General features: G+C 43.2%; 1 protein-coding gene across 1 annotated transcript in view; it reads right to left on the bottom strand.

Moving 5' to 3' along the window:
• axdnd1 (axonemal dynein light chain domain containing 1) overlaps positions 1–12019 on the bottom strand; it is a 177422-nt gene that overhangs the window by 137818 nt on the left and 27585 nt on the right. Inside the window, exons 5-7 of the mRNA XM_078219193.1 lie at positions 10398–10518; positions 8311–8399; positions 6933–6989 (exon numbers count right to left, since the gene is read on the bottom strand). Of these exons, the coding sequence (XP_078075319.1) occupies positions 6933–6989; positions 8311–8399; positions 10398–10518 (267 nt within the window). The remainder of the gene's footprint in view (positions 1–6932; positions 6990–8310; positions 8400–10397; positions 10519–12019) is intronic.

Raw genomic sequence — 12019 nt, forward strand, 5'->3', positions numbered from 1 at the left:
TGGGTGAAGGATAGAACTGGAGGCGGTCTTTACAGACCATCATACTTATTTATTATCATGTTACAAACACACACCTCCTCACCCAAGAACTACAGTTTCAATTTGCGTCTATTCAAAGGGCTGACGACTGCGGGAAATCTGATCACAGCAAGAGGGATCTAGAACATAAAACAGTACAGCACAGAACAGGCCCTTCGGCCCACGATGTTGTGCCGAGCTTTATCTGAAACCAAGATCAAGCTATCCCACTCCCTATCATCCTGGTGTGCTCCATGTGCCTATCCAATAACCGCTTAAATGTTTCTAAAGTGTCTGACTCCACTATCACTGCAGGCAGTCCATTCCACACCCCAACCACTCTCTGCATAAAGAACCTACCTCTGATATCCTTCCTGTATCTCCCACCACGAACCCTATAGTTATGCCCCCTTGTAATAGCTCCATCCACCCGAGGAAATAGTCTTTGAACGTTCACTCTATCTATCTCCTTCATCATTTTATAAACCTCTATTAAGTCTCCCCTCAGCCTCCTCCGCTCCAGAGAGAACAGCCCTAGCTCCCTCAACCTTTCCTCATAAGACCTACCCTCCAAACCAGGCAGCATCCTGGTAAATCTCTTCTGCACTCTTTCCAGCGCTTCCACATCCTTCTCATAGTGAGGTGACTAGAACTGCACACAATATTCCAAATGTGGTCTCACCAAGGTCCTGTACAGTTGCAGCATAACCCCACGGCTCTTAAACTCCAACCCCCTGTTAATAAAAGCTAACACACTATAGGCCTTCTTCACAGCTCTATCCACTTGAGTGGCAACCTTTAGAGATCTGTGGATATGAACCCCAAGATCTCTCTGTTCCTCCACAGTCTTCAGAACCCTACCTTTGACCCTGTAATCCACATTTAAATTAGTCCTACCAAAATGAATCACCTCACATTTATCAGGGTTAAACTCCATTTGCCATTTTTCAGCCCAGCTTTGCATCCTATCTATGTCTCTTTGCAGCCTACAACAGCCCTCCACCCCATCCACTACTCCACCAATCTTGGTGTCATCAGCAAATTTACTGATCCACCCTTCAGCCCCCTCCTCTAAGTCATTAATAAAAATCACAAAGAGCAGAGGACCAAGCACTGATCCCTGTGGCACTCCGCTAGCAACCTGCCTCCAATCCGAAAATTTTCCATCCACCACCACCCTCTGTCTTCGATCAGACAGCCAGTTACCTATCCAATCGGCCAACATTCCCTCTATCCCACACCTCCTCACTTTCATCATAAGCCGACCATGGGGGACCTTATCAAACGCCTTACTAAAATCCATGTATATGACATCAACTGCCCTACCTTCATCAACACACTTAGTTACCTCCTCAAAAAATTCTATCAAATTTGTGAGGCACGACTTGCCCTTCACGAATCCGTGCTGACTATCCCGGATTAATCCGCATCTTTCTAAATGGTCGTAAATCCCATCTCTAAGGACCCTTTCCATCAATTTACCAACCACCGAAGTAAGACTAACCGGTCTATAATTACCAGGGTCATTTCTATTCCCTTTCTTAAACAGAGGAACAACATTCGCCATTCTCCAGTCCTCTGGCACCATCCCCGTGGACAGTGAGGACCCAAAGATCAAAGCCAAAGGCTCTGCAATCTCATCCCTTGCCTCCCAAAGAATCCTAGGATACATTTCATCAGGCCCAGGGGACTTATCGACCTTCAGTTTATTCAAAACTGCCAGGACATCCTCCCTCCGAACATCTATTTCCTCCAGCCTATTAGCCTGTAACACCTTCTCTTCCTCAAAAACATGGCCCCTCTCCTTGGTGAACACTGAAGAAAAGTATTCATTCATCACCTCGCCTATCTCTACTGACTCCATACACAAGTTCCCACTACTGTCCTTGACCGGCCCTAACCTCACCCTGGTCATTCTTTTATTCCTCACATAAGAGTAAAAAGCCTTGGGGTTTTCCTTGATCCGACCCACCAAGGACTTCTCATGTCCCCTCCTAGCTCTCCTAAGCCCCTTTTTCAGCTCATTCCTTGCTAACTTGTAACCCTCAATCGAGCCATCTGAACCTTGTTTCCTCATCCCTACATAAGCTTCCCTCTTCCTTTTCACAAGACATTCCACCTCTTTCGTGAACCATGGTTCCCTCACTCGGCCATTTCCTCCCTGCCTGACAGGGATATACCTATCAAGGACATCCAGTATTTGTTCCTTGAAAAAGTTCCACTTTTCATTAGTTCCTTTCTCTGACAGTTTCTGTTCCCAACTTATGCCCCCTAATTCTTGCCTAATCGCATCATAATTACCTCTCCCCCAATTGTAAACCTTGCCCTGCCGTACGGCCCTATCCCTCTCCATGCAATAACAAAAGACACCGAATTGTGGTCACTATCTCCAAAGTGCTCTCCCACAACCAAATCTAACACTTGGCCCGGTTCATTTCCCAGTACCAAATCCAATGTGGCCTCACCTCTTGTCGGCCTATCCACATATTGTGTCAGGAAACCCTCCTGCACACACTGCACAAAAACTGCCCCATCCGAACTTTTTGACCTACAAAGGTTCCAATCAATATTTGGAAAGTTAAAGTCCCCATGACAACTACCCTGTGACCCCCACACATATCCATACTCTGCTTAGGAATTTCTTCCTCCACATCTCTATTACTATTTGGGGGCCTATAGTAAACTCCTAACAACGTGACCGCTCCTTTCCTATTTCTAACCTCAGCCCATATTACCTCAGTGTGCAGATCCCCCTCGAAGTGCCTTTCCGCAGCCGTTAAACTATCCTTGATTAACAATGCCACTCCTCCACCTCTTTTACCAGCTTCCCTACACTTAGTGAAACATCTATACCCCGGAACGTCCAACAACCATTCCTGTCCTTTTTCTACCCACGTCTCCGTAATGGCCACATCGTAGTCCCAAGTACCAATCCATGCCCCAAGTTCATCTACCTTGTTCCGGATGCTCCTTGCATTGAAGTAGACACACTTCAACCCACCTTCCTGTCTACCGGTACCCACCCTTGACCCTGATACCGTCCCCAATACCTCACCACCCTCACTGACTTCTGGACTACAACTCCTTTTCCCACTCCCCTGACAAATTAGTTTAAACCCCCCTGAAGAGCCGTAACAAATTTCCCTCCTAGGATATTGGTGCCCCTCTGGTTCAGGTGCACCACGTCCTGTTTGTACAGGTCCCACCTTCCCCAGAATGTGTTCCAATTATCCACGTATCTGAAACCCTCCCTCCTACACCATCCCTGCAACCACATGTTTAACTGCACTCTCTCCCTGTTCCTCAACTCGCTATCACGTGGCACCGGCAACGTACCAGAGATGACCACATGTTTTGTCTTGGCTCTCAGCTTCCAGCCCAGCTCCAGAAATTCCTGCTTTAAATGCCTGTCCCTTCTCTTACCTATGTCATTGGTACCAATGTGTACCACGACTTGTGACTGTTTCCCCTCCCCCTTCAGAATCCGGAAAACACGGTCCGAGACATCACGGACCTTGGCATCCGGTAGGCAACATACCATCCGTGAGTCTCTTTTGCTGCCACAGAACCTCCTATCTATCCCTCTAACTAACGAGTCCCCAATAACTATTGCCCTCCCGCTCTGCCCCTTACCCTCCCGAGCCACAGAGACGGACACAGTGCTGGAGATCCTCTCACTGCGGCTCACCACTGGTATGTCATCCCCCTCAACTGTATCCAAAGCGGAATACTTGTTGCTAAGGGGAACGACCACCGGGGATCCCTGCACGGACTGCTTCCTCCCAGCCCCTCTCACCGTCACCCATCTGTTTTCATTCCTCGGAGTAACTGTATTCCTAAAGCTTCTGTCTATGGCCACCTCTGCGTCCCTAATGATCCTAAGTTCATCCAACTCCAGCTCCAGTTCCCTAACACGGTTTTGGAGGAGCTGTAGATGGGTGCACTTCCCACAGGTGTAATCAGCAGGGACACTGTCGTCGTCCCTCACCTCAAACATAGTGCAAGAGGAACATAGCACTGCCTGCACACCCATCCCCTCTAGATACCTTGCCAGTACCAGGTAGAAACAGCAAAAATGAATTAAACTCACCCCTGCTCACCCTTTCTGCCTAAGCCCTGTGAGCCAAAGCCTTATAGCTCACACTCTGCTTCCCACTCACTCCACTGCCCACTCCCGACGCTGCCTGCTGTATACTGCAGCCTATCTTTTATACTTCACGCGCTTAAGAAACCCTTCCCAGACTCCTTAGCAGCCCACTTCCAGTTTTCACTTTAAACTTAAAATACTACTGCAAAAGTAAAGGCCAAAATAAAAACACACACTAGCTGACTAATTAAATAAATAAACAAACAATTCAATTAATCTCTCACCAGCACTGCTGCCTCCAATCACTCCCTCTCAGCTTGCTCCAGTGGAACAATAGGGGCAATTGATCTCTGTCTGATCAAGAAGAGGTCCAATTGTGGAGTTAAAGATGCAATTGTGGAGGGGGCACGGGGTAGAGTCTAATACCAGGGGAGGTTCCAAACTCATGAGAAAGAGGTCAAATCATGGGGGGGGTTGCTCTTCCATGTAGTGACCCTTATATTCCCTCAGTTGACAAGTTTCTCCATGTCTGCCACACCACCTCATTAGGATATTTATATGAGAGCCCAGCTCCTGCAGTAAGTTGATTGTCCACTCCAGTTCTGCTTTCACTATTACCAGGTATGGGTGGGGTCAAATGAGCGGTGTTGAAATAATTTTCACTTTCCACCCATTCCAAACCACCTTGATTTTGGTGTTAAAATTACCTTGTTGCTTCCAATTTTGCAATGCTGTGTACCAGCAAAATGCAGCACCGAGAGAAATGCAGCATGCATTACAGGCCCTAGGCTAGCTAACTGTACAAGTACAGAGATTGCTCACAACAACATGGAAATAATATACCAAGGAAGTAGAGGGCAAGCACACATGTTCAAGCTAAATATCGGGCCTGGGTAAGATACTCTATTGAAGAGTTGGTGCAGACTCGAATGCCGAATGACCCTCTTCTGCACTGCAGGGATTCTATGGGAGTTGAAAAACAGGGAATTACAGACCAGTTTGCCGAACATTTGTCATTGGGAAATTACTAGAGTCATAATTAAGGATGGATGACTAACACCTTGATACATTTTCAGCTGGATTTGTAAATGCTAGGTCATGTCTGGTAACTTTGATTACATTTTTGAACTAGTGGACAGAGCAATGTCCATGAATTCTATTTATATGGATCCCCAGAAGGCATTTGGGTTCTTTATAAGAAATTTTTCAGTAAAATTGAAACCCATAGATTTTGACCTGTTTAGGAAATTGAAAGACAGAAAAAAGACAATAGGCATGCTAACTAACAGGACATGATCAGCAGGGTCGAGTGTCATAGCCTCAACTATTTGTAGTATTTATGACTTAAAAGATGCTGGGATAGAGAACCACATATCGAAGTGTACAAATGACACAAAGATAGATGGCAGTGTCGATTGTAGTTAGGAGAGATGGTGGCACAGAGGTAATGTTAGGTGAATGGTTTATGGATATGGATTCAAATGCCACCACAGGAACTGGTGGAATTTAAATTTAATTAATACATCGGAATATAAAGCTACTCTCACTAATGATGATGTTAGCAACTATCATCAATTGTTGTGAAACCCTTTTGGTCCGGTAATGTCCTTTAGAGAAGGCAATCTGCCATCCTTACCCAAGCTGGCCTACATGTGACTCCAGACCTACAGCAATGTGGTTGACTCTTACCTGCCCTCTGAAATGGCCGAGCAAGCTACTCAGCTCAGGGGCAATTAGAGATGGAGAACAAATCCTGGTCTTGAAAGCGACGCCCACATCCCATAGAAGTATAATGAAAAATTTGAAACATAAAATTATAAAGAGATATTAAATTAAGTGATTAGGCAAAACTGTGGCAAATTCATTTCAATGTAGGTCAACCCACTTTGGACCTCACAAGGATAAATCAAAATACTTTTTAACTAGTGAGAAGTCAGAAACAGTGGAGGTGCAAAGGAACACACGCGCATACATAGATTTTTAAAATGCCATTGAGAGGTACAGAACATAAACAGAACAACTAATGGAATGATGGTCTTTAAATTTGGAGGGCTAGAATACAAAGAGATAGAGGTCGTTATAGTTCAACAAAACACTGTTATACCATACCTGGGAGTACCATGAAGCATTCTAGCACAACACTTTAGGAAGGATATATTGACCATGGTGGGATTCCAGGGTACATTTACCAGAATGATATCTAGATTCAATGGGTTAAATTATGCAGAAAGATTACACAAATTAAAATTGTATCCCTAAAATTTAGATGGTCAAGGAGTGATTTGATCCAAATTTTGGAGATATTATGAAGAGCTGTTAGGGAGATAGAGAGAAACTATTTCTACTGGTTGGAGGATCTCGGGCCAGGGGTCAAAGCCTAACAGTTTAAAGCCAGATCTTTCAGGAGTGTATTTAGGAAACACCTCTACATGCAAAAGGTAGCAGAAATTTAGAATTCTCTTCCACAAATTGCAGTTAATACGAGGTCAATTGTTAATTTAAAATCAAAGACTGATAGATTTTTGATAACCAAAGGTATTAAGGGGGTTTGAGAAAAGGTGGGTTTATGGAGTTCGGTCATACATCAGGCATGATCTCATTGAATAGCAGAAAAGGTTCATGAGTTAATTGGTCTATGCTTATCCATGTGCTCCCAACTAAAAGCACCATGACACAATACAGGATGGTGTGTGGTCCAACATGTCACAAACACATTGCTGACTTATCTCTGTATCCTAGCCTAATTCAATCACTCTACACACTTTACTTCCCATTCTTGCAGATGCATAAAATACCCCCAAAAGTGTTTTTGAATGTAATTACTTACATGGATGGAAATACCCTCAGTTTCTTCTCATGGTCCTCCAGCAATGTTGTATATTTACTAAGAAAAAGATCAGACACAGGTCATTAGGTTGTGAAAATATTGTGCCTTTAGGAAATGTATTTATATCATTTTTCTTGTGAAGAGTCTGTTTAGAAGTCAGTTCTGTTTATGCGATGCTGATCTGTCTATGAAGCCGCAGCTCCATGCTGAGGATGCAGGAGAATAATTGATCCTAGATATTGAGGAGTTTGTTTAAATCTGAGCTAATACAGTTTTTTTTGGGTTGTTCCCTGGGGTTTCAGAATAGGGTTTGATTAAGTTGATGGACCGGGGCAGAGTATTGTAAAGGGGAGGAACTAAGCTTACAGAGAAAACCAGGCAGTTTCTCTTTGGGACTGCAAGAAGCAAGAAGTCTTTCTCTCTCTCTCCCTGGATGCTGATGATTGAGTGTCAGAAGACAAGTGTCTCTCTCTATCTTTCTCTAGGGGTGTTCAAAGACCTGAAAACTGGCAGTCCACGTACCAGCACATAAGCCTGTGTTGTTTATGAGCTGATTTTGAACAGGAGTTTAGTCTATGAGGAATATTGCTTAAATTGGATCTAATAGAGATAGCTTAGCAGTTAAGAATTGTATCTTGACATGTTTAAGTATTTCAATTGGTAAAAATTGAGCTAATTCATTCATTAGAGTTAACTTTTCATTCATTATTGTTAAATAAAGTTTGTTTTGACAAAAGCTTCCTAGTGTGTCAATAGGATCACGCCTGGAGTCAAGTGTTATCCTCACACTAATGTGAAAAATAAATAAATAGTTGGGGTCTCGTCTAACTTCATAATATATCTTGGGGTTTCTTATCTGGTCCCAAATAGGTAATCTGGCAGATTCTTTAAAGGTAATATTATAGCTTAATAGATGTATGTGTGAGTTTGTGTTCCTTGAAGGGAGTTGCACTCATAAGGTTAGAGAATCATACCGACAAGGTTATAGCTTGCATTGAAATCACACTCCCTACAAACTATTGATCATTTTTTAGTTTATATTACCATAGTGACACAGTAGATTGCAGCTCCAATGTGCTGCACCATGAAATGTAGGTGGTATATAGGCACTTAATGGTATGTCAAAGAGCACACCAATTTCACGGATGTAATTTTCAAAAGTTATCAAGAAGTCAGATACTTTTGAAACAAACAAGATGGAGAAAATAGGAGAAAGGATCATTCAAACTTACTGTCTCAGATTTTCGAGCAACCAACACATTCATAGCCAACCAAACCTGGTGATCTATCAAGTTGCATAGAACATGAAAAAAAAAATCTCTTCTAAGCCAAAGAAACATTTAATGACAGACACCTACTATATTAGAGGGTTACTCACTCCTCATAGTATTCCAATCCCAGGACTCCCTTATTCTTCACAATGTGGTACTCATCTGGTACCAGACTCTCAGGAATGTCAAACTGCCTCTGTTGAGAGAAATAATGGTCTAGATTTTAAGTTCACGAAGCACTGCCAGCAGGAGTGCCCAGCAGCATGCAGAAGATCTGTAAATAAGTGCAGTTTTTGTCAGTGGGCTTTTTAACTTAACCACTATATTACTGCAGTATTTTTGTGTTTCCTAAGCAATTACTTTGAGCAAGCATGATCACGATCTACATGAATCAGTTTCAATTCCAGTATTTAAAAGAATATTCTAGACATCAAATTTGATGGATTTTGAAGCTGGGAGCATAACAGAGTGAATTGACAAAATGGGGTGTACATGTTCAAAGGCTTCTCCTCCTTTCCATAATAACTCCCTGGATATGATGCTGGGGGCTGTATGGCCCACAGGGAGACAAGACACTGTTCCCTACTGACTGGAGTGAGAAATCTGCCTGTGAAACAAACATCTCGCCAAGGCCATCCCCACACCCCCACTTCTTGCCTTCAAACAACCGCACAACCTCAAACAGACCATTGTCCGCAGCAAACTACCCAGCCTTCAGGAGAACAGTGACCACGACACCACACAACCCTGCCACAGCAACCGCTGCAAGACGTGCCGGATCATCGATACGGATGCCATCATCTCACGTGACAACACCATCCACCAGGTACACGGTACATACTCTTGCAACTCGGCCAATGTTGTCTACCTGATACGCTGCAGGAAAGGATGTCCCGAGGCATGGTACATTGGGGAGACCATGCAGACGCTACGACAACGGATGCATGAACACCGCTCAACAATCACCAGGCAAGACTGTTCTCTTCCTGTTGGGGAGCACTTCAGCGGTCACGGGCATTCGGCCTCTGATCTTCGGGTAAGTGTTCTCCAAGGCGGCCTTCACGACACACGACAGCGCAGAGTCGCTGAGCAGAGACTGATAGCCAGGTTCCGCACACATGAGGACGGCCTCAACCTGGATCTTGGGTTCACGTCACACTATCTGTAACCCCTACAACTTGCCTGGACTTGCAAAATCTCACTGGCTGTCCTGTCAGGACACAATACACATCTCTTTAACCTGTGCTTAATGCTCTCTCCACTCACAATGTCTGTACCTTTAAGGCTTGATTAGCTGTAAAGACTCACATACCAATCATTATTCATTATTCTGTAAATTGAGTTTGCGTCTTTATATGCCCTGTTTGCTGTTTGTTAGCAGATCTCCCACTCACCTGACGAAGGAGCAGCGCTCCGAAAGCTAGTGGCGTTTGCTACCAAATAAACCTGTTGGACTTTAACCTGGTGTTGTTAAACTCCTTACTGCGTTTACCCCAGTCCAACGCCAGCATCTCCACATTGTGAAACAAAGGAGGCATGGCTTGAGGTAGCGGAGGAGATCAGCAGCAGGAGTGTGGCGCTGCACTCATGCACTCAATCTCTTCCAGGTATCTGACAGTACCAACCTGTACCAAGGGGCAGTGCCAGGGGCCATTGCTAGGCCACTCCCTGTCCATGTCTATTTCCCTCGGGGGCTTCACTTACCTTTACAATCCCGTGGCAACTCCCATAGCGAGGTGAACTTGTTGTAAATTGTGTTAGTGTGACGACACACCAACGCCCGCTGAATATCCGGTGATGGGGGAAATTCTGGAGTGTGCGCTTACTAATGACATGCTAATGTATTGAAATGAACTTTCTACAGCGTGTTTCACCCCACTCCACCGGCAATGTGCCCGTATGACTGGAATTTGGAAACTAGCCAGTGCGAATCACGCACCACCATTCCCACAGACAAGAGTGCGGACTCAAAATCGCCATCAATATTGCAGTAATTATAGCTGCAAATAAATTTTATCTTCACAAAACTCATCCCAAGGGGACAGTGTTAACAAACTAGTAACCTCTTTAAATGTCTAAAGTCCCATCAGTGCTGCACTGTGCCCAAGATATTTAACACTGCTGACTGGAAATAAAACATCATAAACCTTTGCCACTAAACAATCCAGTCTCTCAAAATCTATAATTTACTCACTAAAATAGGTTGCTTTTCAAGTTGAGCCCGAACAGCGCTCTTGTCCATGGTTGTTGATACAGGAGGTACTGACTTCTCAGAGCATTTGGAATACACGGCATCACATAAAAATGAGATATCCCTGAAATTAAGGTTGGGAAGGGTGAAAATTATCACACAATTTCCAAATAACCACAAAGGGAAAAAATCTATCGTTCTCAAATAATAATAAAATTTCATCTTCCCTGTGCTTATGACAGCGAAAGGTCTACAGGTAAAATATTTAACTTGTTGACTTTCATGATCCTTAATCAGTTCACAACTTAACACAATGCTGAAGTGATCACAATTTATCCCCCGATCTAAAATTTTGTTTTTGACTTAGTTGTAAACTGATATTACAGCATTAAAGAGTCTCACCTCCCAATAATGTTTGCACAATCTTTTCTATGCTGAGAAATTGAGAAAAGAAGCAGTGCTTTTTAACAAAAACAATTGGAGCAGACAAAGAGAGAAAGGCAGAAGAGAGAAATGTACAGGAAGTGGGCACAGTCAACAAAAGCAAGAGAAAATCAAAAGTTTGGAATATGCCAAAGGGGTGACTCTGAGCTTTGGGAATCCAAGGCAAGAAAGACATCATTAGTAAGAGTTAAGCAAGAGGTTAAAATTTGTACAGACAAGAAAAAATGAAGAGCATGATTCTAACACTGTACTGGTTATATTACTGGAATATAATTTTAAAAAAAGGAAATTTTCAAATCCTATTGTGACAGTTTCCAAAATTTTTTTCAAAATCAAAATAAAACTGAAATAAAAAGGTAGCAAAGGCCTGTTGTTCCCTGGTCTGGTCTATACATCAGTGGCTTTGAAAGTGGGGAAGTGTACTCTTGGGACTACAACAGAAATCTCTAGGCGAACTTGGAATTGGGAATAATGCCTGCTGATTAAGTGATTGTGTGTGTGGGACGGTGGGGTTCATTAATATCGTTATTCACTAACAAATATCTTCACATCAGGCGAATCAAAATGTTATAATTGGCTTCATGTAACTAAAAATTGCTTAAGTTACTTTCAGATGTACTGACGAGCGTACAAAGAATGTGCAAAATATGCACTGCAAGCATCCAATGACCATACAACATGGCGTCAAACAGTTTACCCCTATTAGAACATTTTCAGTTGCAACATTTCCTAAATATGTGGTCATTACAGAGAGGTAGTTAAAAAAGAAACTGCCTGTACACAAAACGGTGGTAGAGGTACATGACCAAAAAAATTTGGGAATCACTGCTATACATCACGGTCTCATAACAATGTGGTTGCTTTTTAACTGACCTCTGAACAGCTGAGTGCACTTGACAGGTACAGGTCAGAACAATGTTCCAGCTATAGTGCTGAAAACCGGGACTCCAGAATTAGCTGTACCTCTAACCAAGCTGTTCCAGCATAGTTACAAGACTATGCCCAACAATGTGGAAAATTGCCCAGTTATATCTTATCCACAAAGGAAGGACAAATCCAACCCAACCATATATCACCCTATCGACTAACTTTCAATCAAGAGCATAAATGATGGAAGGCGCATCAAGTAAAAGTTCTATTCAGTAGACTGGTAAACAAAGTAGCAAAATGCGTGCTACCAG

This window comes from Mustelus asterias, chromosome 8 (assembly GCF_964213995.1).
Source record: "Mustelus asterias chromosome 8, sMusAst1.hap1.1, whole genome shotgun sequence".
NCBI lineage: Eukaryota > Metazoa > Chordata > Chondrichthyes > Carcharhiniformes > Triakidae > Mustelus > Mustelus asterias.